Here is a 17,677-nt window from a genome sequence, read left to right as displayed (position 1 = left end):
TTTACAGATTCCGGGAGGGGATGAAGACCCTTGGTGTTCTTGATGCGATAAGAATGCACCCAGATGCTTTCAGAACGCTGTTTTGTCACGAGCCATCCCCACTCACAGCTGATGTACTAGAACAGCTCTTTGAAATTCGACTGTCAGCAGTGGGCAGCAACAAATGAAGGGCAGAGGAATGTGTGGTTGCATTTTGGAGGGACTACCTGCTGGATGTTGAGTGTAAGTATTATTGCTAGTTATGGAATAAAAATCTTTTCATATGCCCTTCTGTCTGTCTTTCCTTTCCCTCCTTTTTAAAAGTTTTCTACATGCTAGGTTTAATTTCTTTTTTGGTGTTCTTTGGTGTATTTCTTTTTCAGAGCAAGAGGGACCCTTGCAACTAGGGGGTATCCTGGCCTTTGCGACGGGAGCAAATGCAATTCCACCCCTGGGCTTCTCCCCACGACCTTCAGTGGATTTTCTCCATGAGCTGCCCCTCAGACAAGCTGTCATTTACCCACCGCAAACACATGCATTAACTGCCTGCGGTTGCCAGTCCTGAAAAGATTTGAGGATTTCAAGGAAACTATGGATTTTGCATTAAAAAACACTCAGGGATTTGGTCAGGAATGACTTCCGAGAACTCCTGAACATACATTATTAAAATCTGTTGCCTGATGAACTTGACTAAATTGATGAGGCATCGTTGTCATCAACTCACCATTTCCCTAATACATTATTAATGTCTTGTTTAAACAATTGAAAATGGAATAATCATTTGACTAAAAAGGAAACCAGTTTGTTATTTTATTTTATTGTTCAACATTGTGAAGCAGAAATTGTCACTGGCCTTTTATTAACCTTTATTAATTTCCTTGACACTAATGAACTTGCTCACTGATAGAGTTCACCAGGCCCAAAAATAATTGAATGCCATGTTACCGTCATTGGCTAGTGGGTCTACAGTTTCTAGAATTCTGTTCATAACTGTTTCATTGAAAATAAAGTCATTTTCTGGAACAACAACATTGATTGAAGTCTCAAAATGTACTGGGGTCTTCATTCATTTCAGCGTTGTCACTCCCAACTAAAATGTTGCAACCCGGAGTGCGAGCCCGTGTAAAATGATAGAAATTAAGGTCCCGTCGGGTTCGGACAAAGATCTTCAGGTCTACACCAAAGCTTCCCTGATTGTCACCCTCTTCAAACTGCTCGTTAATCGAGAGCAAGAAAGACATTGTCCGAGTATAACCATTGAGCTCAGAAATTAATCTTTCCAAAATGACACGGTCATGTCCCAAATTGTCAGTTTCCCTCACAATTTTCTGAACTGTGTATCAGTGAAAAAGATAGCAATGTTTTCCTCATTACCATTTACTTCCACAAACCAAAACTGACCTTGAAAAAGAAACTAAATAAGATAAGAATACGTTTTTTCGTCCAACAAGGTTGTTTTTGTCCTTAAAGTTTCTGCTGCTTGATTTAAATGTTCCTTGTTCCTCTGAGTTGGTGCTAGCTGTACTTTCAAAGCAGCAAGCCCACCAGATAATGTTAATTTAAAATGGCCCCATTAGCCAATGAGGAAGTGAGAATTTAAACTATCCTGATTGATCAAACCAACTTCCTTTTCAACTATACTCCCTCACACACACTTCTATACTCTCTCACACACAACTATACAATCACTCACACACAACTATACTTTCTCTTTCACATACCCAACTATATGCTCTCTCACATACACTACTATACTCTCACATACACTACTATACTCTCTCACATACAATGCTATACTCTCACACATACACTACTATACTCTCTCTCACATACACTACTATACTCTCACATACACTACTATACTCTCTCACATACAATGCTATACTCTCACACATACACTACTATACTCTCTCTCACATACACTACTATACTCTCACATATACTACTACACTCTCACATACAATGCTATACTCTCACACACACACTACTATACTCTCATATACACGACTATACCCTCTCATACATACATGTAAAAGGATTATAATAGTGTGTGTGTGTATGAGTATAGTGGTGTATATGCAAGATGTGTGTAAGACAGAAGTATGAATTATTTCCTATACGGCCTCTCATATATTGCAGTCCCATTCATATCCATTAAAGAAATCCATATGGTATAGCGCTGCGGTGGAGGGTCTGGGATGGTAGAAAAACGTGCTCTGGTTTATTGGCATTTCTTTAAACCAATCACAATCGTCTTGGTCGGTGCTAAGCGCCGAGCGGAGCCACGGTGCCGCTGCAAAATAGCCTCAGAAAGAAACTTGTTTTGGTGGAACATGTGTACGTTCAAAAGTTGTTTTAATCGTGCAACAGAAAACTCAGATTGGACAGATAGTCTAGCTAGCTGTCTGGATTTAGCCTGCAGAGATCTGAGGAGCAGTTAACCATAGTCCTCATAAATCCACGGAGTTTAAAATTACAACACAAAGAAAGCGGAAGGTAACGGACACCCGGCCGAAAAGAGGGACATCCAGCAGAATTTCCGGCGGCACCGGAGCAATCCCGGAAGTGGAACGTTGTGGATATAGACTAACATGCGAGTAAAAATGTCTCTGACACCCTCCACCCCTCCCGTGTTGCATAAAGGGGCATTTGCGGGGATACAGGGATTTGCAACTTTAATAAAGAAAGTGGAACAGGGCTGTAAAGTGCGGGGCCTACTCCCGATGCCCATGGTTTGATATATTATATTCTATTGCATGCTGACCAGCTGAAAATAATTAGGAGTTATATTTTAAGTTGTAGCATCCTGCCAATTATCAACAGTCTTAGTCTTCTGATTGCATTCTTGATTACCTTAAACTTGTTTGGCCTGTATGAGACCTGGCACCCTGCAGTATTTCCACAAAGCAAAATTAGTGGCTTAGCGAGGTATGTCGAGTCTAAAGCCAGGGCTTTCCGTGTCACGAAGGTGGCTCTCTAGATTGTTGGACAGTGTCAGACATAAATACAGTTCTTGAGTAGACTATAACGTTTAAAAATAGGCCACTGCTTCCAGCTTAAAATGTCAGAGCTGTAGAAAGAGCAGCTGTCATGTTAGAAATAGAGTGCATGAAAAAAAAATTAACCTACATTCCAACATTCCTCTCTTGTGTTATTTGCAGGAACAGCGTTGCTTTTTGCTGTGATATGTTTTTCATTTTCCTCATTGTCAGAAGTAGGCTCCACCCGATCGATCCGTTTAGTGCGGTAGAAGAGTCAAATGACACTCTTAATGCCCCCTTTTATGGGAAGCGCACAGAGACTGAAAAAGAAAACCGGAGTTAACAGAGAAATTTGATAACCACCGTCATGGTACCCGTTACCTCTGATTGGGGCTTCAGGCTTTGTCGAGCCAGCTAAGGCAAAGAAACCTTGGCTCTGTTTGACACACATTCCTCTGCTTTGTGTTACGTTGCTTTCAAATGCAAGTAGCTCTTCCCCACTTGTATTTACTAAAGGTTTCCAGCTGTTTCTTTTGTAATGGGTAGACCAATAACTTTTGTGAAAATGTCAATGAAGCTTGCAGCAGTAGCACAGCACATACAGTAAACCTTAGGTCACCATTAACATCCTAGTGATAGTTGTTGTGATGCAAGTGCTACTTCTACTCAAGTCAATGTCAATGTTACAAAAACAATACAATCTTATTATAACTTGGGAACATTGTAAAAAGTAGTAGAGGATATTATTGTATTTATTTTAATTTTAGACATACTTAGTTTGTGATTATGGTTCAGGTATTTAGGTGCTTGTTTTTTTTGTTTAGTTTTTTAGATCTTATATCTGAAGATATATTATACATCTTCTAGTTTGACTGAAATGAAGTTTATATTGATAAAAGGTTACCTTTGTAATATTTTGATGGTTCACCCAATTTAATTTACGAGTCATGAGTGTCATTTCTTTGATTAAAGTGCTCTGCTACCACATGCACACCACATTTCTGTTTCCTTATACTGCCTAGAGCAAACATGAAACATTAGGGACTGTAGGAAAAATATCTAGTCTTAAGTCGTTAAGGTATGAGGATGCGTTAATAATCTCGACATGTTGTGGGGAGGGTGTTGCAGTTAACTACGTCAAGTTCAAAGAAAAACCATGGGGAGGGCTTTTGCTTTTTTTTAACGAAGTGAAACAATAAGCTTCAGGCCCCCTCACCACCGTGATATTTTTGTATAGTCCCTTACATAAATAATAGGTCATAAATCTTCTGAGTTCAAAAGAGGTGTGAGATCTCTTCTTGACAGTAGCCTGCAAACAATGTTGTCCAAGTGTACACATTTATGTTCAAGTTTCTTATGTGTTTAAAGGGCCAACAGTTGCTAAGTACAAAACAAAGGTTACTATATTTGAAATATGCAACAACAACAAAAATACCCTCATTGATATAAATGAGATGGGCAAAATATTAGAAACTCCTCTCAGTACAACGCAATGTGATTCAACTGAACCACAAACAACAAGCTCCACAATGACCATGAAGTTGAATTGATACCCCTATGAAAGAGTTAATTAATGAGGGTAGGATTATTGCGGCTGTTGTATTAGACTGCATTAGTTTTAGCTAGGTGTACTTAATAAACAGCCAACAGAATATATCCTGGCTAAGCAGGCTATACTTTAATATCTTGCCCATACTGGTTCAGAGGCTGCAGAGTGAGACTGCCCATGAACAGAAGGATCTGGATTGTATCAGCATGCATCTGCGCTCCAAGTTCTAGCTACTGGTTTCCCTTAAGCAAAAGGAAATCTTCAAATGTCATACGGTATTAGATCATAATAGTCTGATTGTTCCAAACAGCTGTAAAAGCCGACAGTGCTCAAAACAGCTTCAGCCTTCGTGCAGAGGGAACAAGAGGGCAAAGTGGAGCGTGAAGGAGACAGTAATTCCTACATCTTTATAAGATTATTTCGGGGATGTATTTATGTGTTTATTACAAATGAAAATATAACTAACAACATTTACTCAAGTGCTGCAACAAAGTACCATTTTGATGTAGCCTAGCCTACCTTACTTGAGTATTTCCATTTTCAACTACTTTATACTTAGTACATTTCACATATGATAATAAGCTCATAAAATACAATGCATTGCTAAAGGTTAAACCATATAGGCCTATATATGTTTATTAATGTTGATACTTACTTTGGATGCATTTAAGTAGGCCTACATTTAGCTGATGATAAGTCTGTACTTTTACTTAGGAAGGGTTTTGAACAAAGGACTTTTACTTGTAGGCGGAGTAGGAGTAGCCTACTTTCACACATTGGTACTTTTACTTAAATACAGGATGTGAGTTAAATACAGGATGGGAGTTCTTCCACCACTGCATGCCATCAATGCACTTTTATTGACTTGAACTAAAAGATACTTTTATTCACCAGGTTGAAAAGGCAAAAGTATAGGACAACGGTGCGAGAGCTGTTGTTTGTTTCTGTGAGTATTATTAGTAGATAACTGCTGCAGTTTTGTCCTTCCTCCACTCAGCTGTCATAAATATATATATTAAAAAAAATCATTCATCACAAACATCAAAGTCTGTGCTTGGGTTTCCTCAGAAGTCCACGCCCCTGGCAGTGGCTTGCAGTAGGCATGCCTGCATGGTCTGTGTTCGGAGATCCAGGAAGGTCGGTGGACAGAAGAGAAGGGGGAGTGCGCACATCATGTTCCTAAATCTCATCGCTTGAAAGTCGACCACTTACATCGTCAACTCCAGCTCTCATCTAAAAAGAAGGTAAATCACTCACACTTTTTTATGATGTAGGGTAGGTTTAAGACCATATTGGTCCGATGTATAGGCTAGATAGCGTAATTTGCGGTCGGCGTAGCGTCTCACCAACTAGTTTAGTCTGAGATTACCGTTACTTTACCTGCTATCTTCAAACAGTCGTTGTAAATAGGACACGCTTTAGTTTGCGTGCACGAGGCTTAAAGCCGCGTTCAAAGCGTTTAACCGCGTTTAACTCTCACCTTTAAATTAATCCCTCATATTCTAACAGGGAACTCAGCTCCTAAACAGATAACTTATTGATGGTTTGTGATGATAATTCACAGCTATTCTGACTGTATTCGCACTTTTTTCAGGAGCTTCTGTTTGACGATAAAGTCTACTAAATGTGCGCCTCATCACCCATTCAAGGGCTTTTTTTTTCTGCAATGCGGGTAGTTTTTTTTCCCTTCTTTTATATAGCCCATATCCTAAACGAGACAAGACTTTCTTGTATGCCTGGGGCTGGGTGTGTTCCAAACATGTCTGTTTTTAGATATCTGGGATTCAGACAAATTTCCTGTCAGGAAGGGACAAGGATATGGCTTGGTCAGCTCAACTCAATGGCTGACTCATCCAGTGGAAAGACAGGCTTTTTCCTGAAAGTAGCCTACCTACAGACTACAGGCTTCACACACTGAGCCAAAAGCCTATTTTCTCTGTGCTATTTCTTGGATTGTTTTTTACGAATCCACCCTGGTATTAAAAAATGTACCCTACAGTCAAATTATACTCACTATTTTTCTAACGTACCACTTTTTGATATGTAGCAGTGTAAATCACTTTAACTTGAAGAGGCACACCGCAGATTTTACAAATGACGTTCAGTTGACCTCTCACAAAGTACCCTGATGATGTCACCGGGGTTTTCTCCGTGTTACACTTAGATAGCGCATTACACGCAGCACCAATGTTATGAAACGGCAGGCACACACTAGCTGTCTCCTAAATGGGCGTGGTCTTGTTTGAAAGTGTAGTGAATGTCCTGTGGATGGATTTATATTTGCATAATGTATTCATATTTTCTTTTGCTAACATATATTTGCACAGTTAAAAGCCATATTTAGCAAAAAAAAAAAGAGTTTTGTTAGGGAATTCAAGTGCTTATCTGTGTTGCCAGATCTCACAAGAGATTGTTCCTGAGACAGAAACAGGTTTTGAACACAATTTATTTGTTGCTGATTTGTTTGTCTGAAAAATGCCATTTTAGTGTCAGAATGTCCGGGAGTTATGTGGCTTGTAAAAAAACGGGTCCAATATTTACATTGGTCACTATGGGGCAAAATAATCGATCATAACCTGCGTTCACGTTCACTTCTCCCATTGGAATCAATAGACTCAAGAGTCAGGACCTGCCGCTAGTCTAATAAAGAGTTGTGGCAGTGGAGAAACCCACGGGACACAGAGACAGGAAATCATCCCTCCCTGTCAAACCTCTAACAAAAATTTAAATAAAGTAGGTCCTCAGTATGCAAGATAAACAGTCCATCATCACCATCTTTAAAGGAACATGCCGACTTATTGGGACTTTAGAAAGGCGAAGCAGTGCTACTTCTGCTACTTGGGCGGAGTGATATGCTTGCACCGCCTGAGAAGCCCCGAGCAGAGAGTAGCAGTGCTTCGCCTTTCTGCGAATACAGTTCCCAGTTTATATACGGTTAGAAGATGGCTGTGTCTCATGTGACCTTATTATTTGTACATGCTGTGACTATACAAATCACAACATGTAAACGGGAACATGTTGGCATTATTTTGTCACTTATTCGGAGCAGTAGGCTAGTTGGAACCGATTAACTTCAGGATCCGTGCTAGGCTAAGCTACCGGTGGAGCCGTCGGACAGAGTTACAACACGCACGGAGATGAGAAGGGTATGTATGGACTTATCTAACTCTGGGGGTTATGGTGAATAAGCTGCCGCTAGTCTAATAAAGAGTTGTGGCAGTCCCAATAAGTTGGCGTGTTCCTTTAAGCATTCAAACAGAGTGTGGTTGAGAGGTTACCGAATTGACAATAGAAAAACGATTCACAGTTCGAAAAAGGTTGGGAACCCCTGAATTAGTTTATCTTATGTTTGTGTGTAAAAGCTTAATCTTCAAAGTAACTAGTAATTATAGCAATATTGTTGCGTACAAGTATAAAGTACATAGTAAGCAGAAAGTTCATAGAAAATAGAAATACTCAAGTGAAGTTCAATTGCCTCAAAATTGTACTTAAGTACAGTACTTGTACATCATGTACTTAGTTACTTTCTATGTAGAACACGGAACACATTTCTTCCTTTAACAGTTCAGGTCAGCAAGGTCTAATCCAGAGTAACTAGATCAGTGTTCCTGGATACAGATGTGTCTGTTGGATTAATACATATCTTTTAATGCTAGGAACTAAATTCAATCGAGATGGATATCTCAAACCTTGGCACATGAAACTGCACAGATAGATAGAAATATAACTAGTCAAGTCAACTTTATTGTCAATTCTGCAATATGTGCCAGACATACAGAGCAATTGAAAATACGTTTCTATCCGACCCACGGTGCATAAGGACACGTGCAACAAATTTAAAAGATAAGAAATATATACAAATAAAGATTAGTAAGTAAGTAAGTAATATATAAAATATAAAAAAGATAAGTAAAATGTACAAATAAGATATAGAAAGGGGTTGAGTCCAGAGTTCTTGGGGGCAGAGTGGAGGGGAGGGGAGGGTGTTGAGCTTCCTGACAGCCTGGGGAATGAAGCTGTTTGCCAGTCTGGTAGAACAGGCTCAAAAAATGGTTCTGATCATTTGAAGTGAACCTCAGTAGACAGTTCACCATCCCCTCAATGGCTCTCCATCCCGCCGGGTGTCATGACCCTGAGATGGGTGAATCAATACAGATCTTAAAACGTAATTGAACTAGCAAAAACATGATCTCTCTAAAAGCCCACATGCTTTTAGTGAACCTATTCAATGTTGCTTTACAGCTAAACTCATTAATAATGAACTATAGCTTGAGTGTATGTAATCAGCTAATGCCAACACCTGTCTCTTAGGCACTGTGGTGCTGCAGATCATAAAACACTGTACATTATGGTCTGGCACCTTGTAGATTATTCATTACATGATTGATGATATGATTAAACTTTTGACACATACGGGATATGTTTGTATTTGGATGATATTTTACATTTATTTAGCATTTTTCATTGTTTCCACCAGCCCATTGTGATAGAATTATGAAAAAATTAATTTCAAGCTGAGATGTTTTACTACAAAAATCACCAGTGCTTGTACAAAGGTTTTTATTGAGTAGACCTTCTAAGTTTGAATGACAATGCAGCCAACTCCACTGCCAGACAGACATTGGAAATAGGACACTTGCAGCTGCAGTAAGCACTTTACAGAAGGTGACCAGAGCATGTGAGCAGAAAGCTGCATCAGGGATACACCGCTCTTACACACTCTTATACAAGTTACAGCCGTTAAAGCTGCAGGAGGTAGAATTTAAAAAAAACGCCAGATCTTAAAGTAAAGGGAGACCTCCTCCTGCAGCTCTCCCTGCCCCCTCTCTGTATAGCCCCTCACATCTGGCAAGCACAGGCATGCGCCATGGATGTGTAAAGAGAATTGGATACACCGTTCAAGGCGGAGCCCCATTTATGAGAGTTGCTCAGTGGCATGTGAAGCCAAAAAACTTCCGGGAATGAAATTACACTTAAAAGCCCGGCGAACTTCCTTGGGGCCTGACATGCACCGGCTTCATACAGTCACCAGTACAAGTACTTTTTTTCAACACCTTTACTGAAAAAAACATTCAAATATATAACATTTTAGATATATACTCAATATAATGAATCAGAGAAAAAAGAAAATGACTTTAAATAAGTGAATTTAAAAAAGAATTAAAAAAAACAAACAAACCTCAAAAATACAAATAAGGGACAAAACAACATACATTATTCTTCATACAAAAACAATACCTTTACTAACCCAATTTTTCTTAGATTTTTTTCCAACAGTAATGTTTCCATTATTCCATATGATGGTTTTGTGTGGGGAAAACTTATGTATGTATCATTTCCATGCAAGGAGGGCCTAACCTGTACGAGCACTAATCGCTCATTTCAACCAGATGACGTGCTGTTATAGTTGCAATTCTATTAGAATGACCGTCCTGTTTTCTTTATAAAGCCCTTTGAGAGGACATACTGTGAACCGAGGTTCTAGTTAGCTACATAAACATGAACTTGAATTAGCCGCAGCTAGAGTTAGCAGAAGGCTAAACTACCGGCTCATCTACCACATTTACGTTTTTCTCTCACACCGACTCTGCCATGTCCTCGCTAGGATGACTGCAGTAGGCGGTGCCACGGCTTCAGGCTCTGGTCCTCGTATCGGCCTGATGCCATCCGAACGAGGAGACGCCGGACGTTGTGTGAAAGGAAACGTTATTCTTGCTTTGCCAGACCTTCCTCCACAGCGCTGCGAAGGAGGGTCTGGCTAGTCCACACAGCATTCCGGGATGGGAGAAAAACGTTCTTTAAACCAATCACAATCGTCCTGGGCGGAGCTAAGCACCCGACAGCCACGGTGCGCTGCAAAATAGCCTCGGGAACTTGTTTTGGTGGAACATGTGTACGTTCAAAAGTTGTTTTAGTCGTGCAACAGAAAACTCAGATTGGACAGATAGTCTAGCTAGCTGTCTGGATTTACCCTGCAGAGATCTGAGGAGTAGTTAACTATAGTCCTCATAAATCCACCGGAGTTTAGAATTCCAAAACAAAGAAAGTGGAAGGAAATGGACATCCGGCCGAAAAGAGGTGCATCCGGTGGAATTTCTGGCGGCACCGGAGCAATCCTGGAAGTGGAACGTCGTTGATATAGACTAAGGAAACGTAAACACACCAAACGTCAGGTGTTCGTCAGGCTAAAGGCTAACCCCAGCAGACCAGCTCCGCTCCCTAGACAATAAACTGGACTACTTTTTACACAACTTCGTTCCTATATGTACTGTGTATAGATTGTTCACAAAAAATCTCTTCTAGTAGTTTAGCCTTAAATTAGCTGATGCTCTTTGGCCTTTGGCTACAGTAAACAGAAGGCACCAGCACGCACATCTGCATCGGCAGAACAGCCAATAGGAAGGCTTTCTCTCTCTCTCTGAAATGACCTGTGATTGGCCAACGTCAGAGGTGCAGATGTCTTCTCTCAGACCTCTTGGATTACAAGATGCTGAAAGATTATTATAGAACGTTTTTAAACAGACTTTTAAGAGATTAATACTGTAACTTGAAGACCATAGAGTCTGTGTGTAAACAACGAAAGGGCTGGGTTCTGGTATAATTCAATTTAGTCAGTCATCAAGTTTATTGTGAAGCCACTTTACAAATATGTGGGCTTCTTGGGCTATGAAGTTAATGTCCAAACACAAGCTCTACAACATGAGTCATTTATTTAGTCTTTTGTGGCCACTGACTTACAAATAGTTACATTAGTAATGTGCGTTTGTATAATGATGGAGCTCCACTAGAGAGTGACTCATCAGTTTAAGGCACAGTGGCTTGGCTAATTCCAGATTTACACTGTTTTGTTGTCTGTCCTTTTTAAATCTGAGGGAGTTGTGTAAAATTTCCACTGTAATGTACTCGGTGCTGCATCCCCCCTCATTGCACTGACATGCTTGTGCCACATTATCTAACACACACACACACACACACACACACACACACACACACACACACACACACACACACACACACACACACGGGAACCCAGGTTCATTACCATCCAGAGTTGTTTGTACTTGCCCAATTGTGTGCCACATGTCTGTATGTTTTACTCCCTTTTGCTTAGGCCTGCTGTCATTATATATGTAATGTAATTTATTTTATTTTAATTTTTTAACCAGTATTTTAGGATGCCTATTGTCAACTGGCTGGGGACTACAGTTAATTAAAGGGGACTGTCCATGACATATAAACTAATAAACAAAACAAAAAAACTTGTATGCAAATAATTGTGTGCAATAAACTGGATTCTGATTGTTTTTGCTGCTTAATTTTCCGATCATCATAAGAAAGTAGAGTTATTGTAAAATACATGACACTTTTGGTTGGTTTTCCTTCTGTCCTCCCCAATGTGAGTAACCCGTTGCCGCTGGTCTACAGCTATGCTTGCGGCTCTGAGGCCGAATGATAATAGCATGCTAACATGCTCACAATAACCAAAAAAGTGCTAAAATGCTTATAAAGAAAGTATACGTTTTACCATGTTCGCCATCAGCTTGTGTGCTCACGTTTTCTAATTCGCACTAAACACAAATACAGCTGAGGCTGATTGGAATGTGATTAGTTTGTGCAGATAGTTGGGCATAAACCAAAGTATTGCACAAATTGAAAATTTGACCTTATGGTGGCACTCGATGAAAAGTTGAGGATTGAAGTCATTTCAAGTTATCTTGAGCGGGACATGAATGAAGGCTAAAAACCTACAGTGTACTGTTGTGAGTTGTTATAAACAGGAATACCCCTTAATGCTGGGAATTGAATAACGCCATTGTTTCATCCCCCGTTATAGCCAAACCATTTGCCCCATTGTATGACTGAAAGTCATTTGGGATCATTTTCCACTCTTTTGTTACCAGGCATCATGATTCCTGTGATGGAATTCCGGCAGTTCTCTGAACAGCAGCCAGCGTTCAGAGTCCTGAAGCCGTGGTGGGATGTGTTCACCGACTACCTGTCTGTAGTCATGCTCATGATTGGTGTTTTCGGATGCACTCTTCAGGTCAGTAACATTGCCTCACCATGATATACAGGCTTTGCATTCATGTGTTCCATAAGGTTTTGTAATGGCTTGTGTTTCCACTATTCTACTGTAACCATCTCTTTGAAAGTGAGGGAGTAATTTAGCTAATGCATGCTAATGTAACATGAGCTCAAACTGCAACATGTTTATGAGATAAAAGGAGTTGTCCTACTATTTTTTTCATCACAGTGAAAGGGCAGTAATTTAATTCACTAGAGCAAGCCTATAGGCTCTCTGAAAGAACATTACTACTCTGCCTCCTCTCTGGCACCAGCTCAAAAGCACTAATTCCCTGCTTTTACAACCTGGACTGGGAGCAGCAAAGGAAGCATTCATCCCAACAGGAGTTTACCAGTGGAAATATTAACCCAGCCAGCCCCTTTCAGTAAACATCAAGATTCCAAACTCTTGGCCCAGTGCTTAACTTAGAATAGGACTGATTTTTTGGCTCCTGCAATTCTCTGTAGTGTAAATCCTGGAAATGATACCAAAACATTTTTAGAAAAACAGTTAACAGGATATTTATCAGAGTGGGAGCAGCTGTTGATTTCCACTCTCACGATAACAGTGTTTGGACACAATGTAATGGTTAATAAATTGAGTAGATCATTATTCATGTAGTCAAGTTTACTTTATAAGTCAGAACATTATCAACATGCCATTTTGTATAATTACGTCATTGCCTCACACAATATTCGCTGCAGATCAGCTTTTCAGAGACCCCAGCAGACCTGACTAAGCATTTTAGTCTGTGATGTGCTGCAGCACAGCTGCTTTGCACTTAACCATCGTAATAATGCCCTTTTGGATTCACTCTTCACAAATGTAGTTCTTGTGCATGGGCATTGGTATCAGTCAGCTAAACAAAGTGCACAAAATGTCTCCCATTTAGGCCTGCCACCATTAAATTAAAGTGCCCTGTTTCCTGTTGTTAGCATTGCAGAGTGAAGCAGCTGTTTTTCATTATTTTCAGTAAACACTAAAGGCAGGGGTTGTTTACTGATGCCAACTTTCCAAGTCGATATTCAGTATGTTTACATGCAATTCGTAAACCAGGTTAGTCAGAGAAATCAGGTTAGACAGGCAGTACGAAACGTTTAAATGCACTGTAATAACAATAGCTTGTTGGCAATGAGTCGATGCATTATTGCAGATAGGAAGGAGTTTCGGCTGAACCTGCTGTGTTGTGTTGTGTGACTTTCTGGCCTGTGATGCCATAGGTTGTATTTAGTGGGGGTCTCTGAGGATGGCCCGTACTTTGTTCCTGCAGTGGTGTACAGAGGCTTAATGATGGGGAGACATGAACCAATGTTTAATTATCCTGTTTTTATGCCTCTCTTGAGAGCGTTCTTTTCACCCTGAGTGGTGTTACCAAACCCACACAGTAATTGCTCAATTTAGGTCAGTAAAACGACTTCTCTTCTACTCCAACCCAATTTTTCAAGCAATACTTATTCATTTTAACAGGTTGATGCAATAATTGTTTATTTATGTTTGTATGTGTGTGGGTTTACTGTGTTGTATGTGACGGGGCTCAGTGAGAGAACAGGCTCAGCAGTGAGGGCACAGCGTCTCCATACAGCAATAATGTATGTGTCTGAATTTAACACTTAACACTTCTGGAGGCTACTTTGTATTAGTTTCAGTTTAAGTCTGACTTTGGATGCAATTCTTGTAAATGTGATTTGTGTGGGGATCTCTCCTTTCATCCCACTGCACTGCTGTCACAGTGATACTTTCCCTGTCTCGAGACTTTGTCATGCGCATGCATAGAAGTAGAAAGCCGATTGCATACACAAGAAATTGTGTATGCAGAGAAAATCCATCTGGGGAAATCAGGTGTCTCTCAGCAGGCCTTTTAAACCCCAAAACAGCCCTGCATTGAAGTAATGAAAGGGGCTGCATTGGTGGGATGATGTCCTTTAAATTTGTCTAATCTTCCTTTTCACCCTACATTTCCTTTTAGGTAATGCAAGATAAGATCATATGCCTTCCTCAGAGAGAGTCTTTGGGGAACACAAGTGAAGTGGAAGTGAAGTCACTGTTACACCTGCAGTCCAATATTTCAGCCGTACCAAAAGAAATGACAGGCCTGAAAACCCAGCTGGATTTTCAACAGTACCTTTTCATCAATCAGATGTGTTATGAGAAAGCTCTGCATTGGTATGCCAAGTTCTTTCCTTATTTGGTTCTTATACACACTCTCATTTTCATGGTGTGTAGCAACTTCTGGTTCAAATTCCCTGGCTCGAGCTCTAAAATAGAGCATTTCATCTCCATGCTCAGCAAGTGCTTCGACTCTCCCTGGACCACACGAGCTTTGTCGGAGGTGTCCGGAGAAAATCCTGAAGAAAAGGATAAAAAGAGTGCCACTTCTAGGTCCAACATTGCTTTGTCTCCCGGAGAAGGAAGTTTGGAGAAGACACAGTCCCTCCGGTCTATACCAGAAAAGATTGTAGTTGACAAACCATCAGCAAGTGCTCTTGATAAAAAAGAGGGTGAACAAGCTAAAGCTCTTTTTGAAAAGGTGAAGAAGTTCCGTTTGCACGTTGAGGAAGGAGACATTCTCTATCTGATGTACGTCCGGCAGACAGTATTCAAGGTGTTTAAATTCCTCCTGATCATTGCCTATAATAGTTCTCTCGTGAATAAAGTGCGAAATAGAGTGAGTTGCCAAGTTGAGATCCAGGACATGACAGGCTACCGTAACTTTCAATGCAACCACACTATGGCTCATCTGTTTTCTAAGCTTTCTTACTGTTACCTGTGTTTAGTGGCTGTCTATGGATTAACAAGCCTCTACACCTCTTACTGGCTGTTTTACCGCTCACTGAAAGAATACTCCTTTGAGTATGTGCGACAGGAAACAGGCATCAATGACATCCCAGACGTCAAAAACGATTTTGCTTTCATGCTACACATGATTGATCAGTATGACCCGCTGTATTCTAAACGATTTGCAGTGTTTCTATCCGAGGTCAGTGAGAACAAACTGAAACAGCTCAACCTCAACAATGAGTGGACCGCGGATAAATTGCGTCAGAAACTCCAGACTAACAGCAACAACAGACTTGAACTTCAGCTGTTCATGCTCCCTGGGTTACCCGACACTGTCTTTGAGTTGACAGAGCTGCAGTCACTCAGGCTGGAGATCATCAACAATGCCACCATCCCTGGCTCAATCTCTCAGCTGGAAGACCTTCAGGAGCTGTCTCTTTACCAATCCTCTTTAAAGTCGCAAACAACAGCTACCTCCTTCCTCAAAGAGAACCTGAAAGTGCTTCGTGTGAAATTCGATGATAACAGGGAACTTCCAAACTGGATGTATGTCCTGCGCAACTTAGAGGAGCTCTATCTCACCGGGTCTCTAAGCCCTGATGCCTCCAAAAATATAGCTCTTGAGTCACTGCGGGAGATGAAGGGTTTGAAAATGCTTTATCTTAAGAGCAATTTGACCAAGATACCTCAGTCTATAGTGGATGTCTCCAGCCATCTGCAGCGGCTGTACTTGCACAATGATGGCACTAAGCTCGTAATGCTCAACAACCTGAAAAAGATGACCAACCTGATCGAGCTGGAGCTAGTGCATTGTGATCTGGAACGCATCCCACATGCAATCTTCAGCCTAACCAATCTGCAAGAGCTTGACCTGAAAGAGAATAACCTTCGCTCAATAGAGGAGATCATCAGCTTCCAACATCTTCGAAAACTCACTTGCCTTAAACTTTGGTACAATGGTATCATGTACATCCCAGAGCATATCAAGAAGCTTGGCAGCCTAGAGCGCCTCTACTTCAGTCACAACAAGATCGAGATATTGCCTTCGCACCTGTTCTTGTGCAACAAGCTGCGCTACCTGGACGTGTCCAACAATGACATCCGATTCATCCCTCCAGAAATTGGAGTTCTTCAGAGTCTACAGTATTTCTCTGTCACCTGTAACAAAATCGAAAATCTACCAGATGAGCTCTTCTTTTGCAAAAAGCTCAAAACACTGAAGCTTGGCAAAAACTCGCTGTCCTCACTGTCGCCAAAGATTTCCTACCTAGCTCAACTGACGTACTTGGACCTCAAAGGCAACCACTTTGAGCTTCTGCCCCAAGAGCTCGGTTGCTGTCGTGCATTGAAGCACAGCGGCCTTATAGTGGAAGAGACACTGTTTCAAACTCTGCCTCCTGATGTCAGGGACCAAATGAAGGCTGAGTGAGATGCCTTTTTGTAGCCACAGTGCCTGCTGTTTGTTCGGTCTACCAATTCCGAGCATTTGTTTTGTATGAACTCATTACCATACTTAAGTATTACACTACTGTTAAGAAAGTTATGTTTCCAGTTTCCTTGATGGAAGGGATAATTACTCATTCATATATTGTAACATAAGCCTCTTTCACACAGAGATACTGCAATTTCGCCGTTTTCGCTTTTTCATACTGAACCAAACAACGCCGGCATAACGCAGCCTTAAGGCGCAACAAAATGTGATATTATAATAATTTGCACCGTGATTATATTCATCATTTAGTTTACTTGTCAAAATAAAAATGCCAAACTTGATTACAATGTAGTTCAGCATTTGTTCCTTTCCTTTTAGGTTTTACACTGCAGGTTATACGCTGCTTACAACTCAAAACAGCATCAGATAGAACCAAAACGATGTTTTAAAATGAAAATGTTTTAAAATGAAAATGTTTTATTTGCCGGAGTTATCTCACAGGAACCTCAGAAATTTTGTGTTGACTCAATTAAACTGAATGACACACAGAGCAAATAAATATTGCATCAAGTAGCAGCGTGAAATACTTTTTCTAAAATAGCACATTTTACTGTAAGACATAAGAGTATACCAGTTTTGTCTGGGTTTAAGCTGTTATAGGCTGTTTTCACCTGGTATTAAAATCTGTCCTGAGTGAGTCGATCACAAGTGGAAAGCTCTAGGTACACATGTTTACACCTGGCAGTAGTATGTGTCTCCAAGCGGCTGCCCTTTTCCAGGCTACAGTGGGGATCAGAGCTCCGGACAGCCGGGGTATAAGAGCAGGGAGAAATACTTTGAATGAGTACGTAGTTCCGCTCACAGTTGAGTTGACGGTCCTTAATGTGGCCCAG

General features: G+C 40.6%; 1 protein-coding gene across 1 annotated transcript; it reads left to right on the top strand.

Moving 5' to 3' along the window:
- Positions 1-4,886: 4,886 nt before the first annotated feature.
- Positions 4,887-17,100, top strand: lrrc8c (leucine rich repeat containing 8 VRAC subunit C). Its single transcript, XM_031318315.2, has 4 exons — positions 4,887-4,901; positions 5,578-5,753; positions 12,411-12,553; positions 14,541-17,100. Exons 3-4 carry the CDS (start codon positions 12,416-12,418, stop codon positions 16,779-16,781), a joined length of 2,379 nt encoding a protein of 792 aa, XP_031174175.1. The 5' UTR covers positions 4,887-4,901; positions 5,578-5,753; positions 12,411-12,415; the 3' UTR covers positions 16,782-17,100.
- The last annotated feature ends 577 nt before the right edge of the window (positions 17,101-17,677 follow it).

Source organism: Sander lucioperca, chromosome 11 (assembly GCF_008315115.2).
Source record: "Sander lucioperca isolate FBNREF2018 chromosome 11, SLUC_FBN_1.2, whole genome shotgun sequence".
NCBI lineage: Eukaryota > Metazoa > Chordata > Actinopteri > Perciformes > Percidae > Sander > Sander lucioperca.
This window is presented reverse-complemented; position numbering and strand designations above follow the sequence as displayed.

Excerpts from the sequence above, each read along its gene's own strand:
- lrrc8c (XM_031318315.2), top strand. The coding sequence starts at position 12,416 with ATGATTCCTGTGATGGAATTCCGGCAGTTCTCTGAACAGCAGCCAGCG. Across the intron at positions 12,554-14,540 it reads TTTTCGGATGCACTCTTCAG|GTAATGCAAGATAAGATCAT; the intron begins GTCAGTAACATT and ends ATTTCCTTTTAG.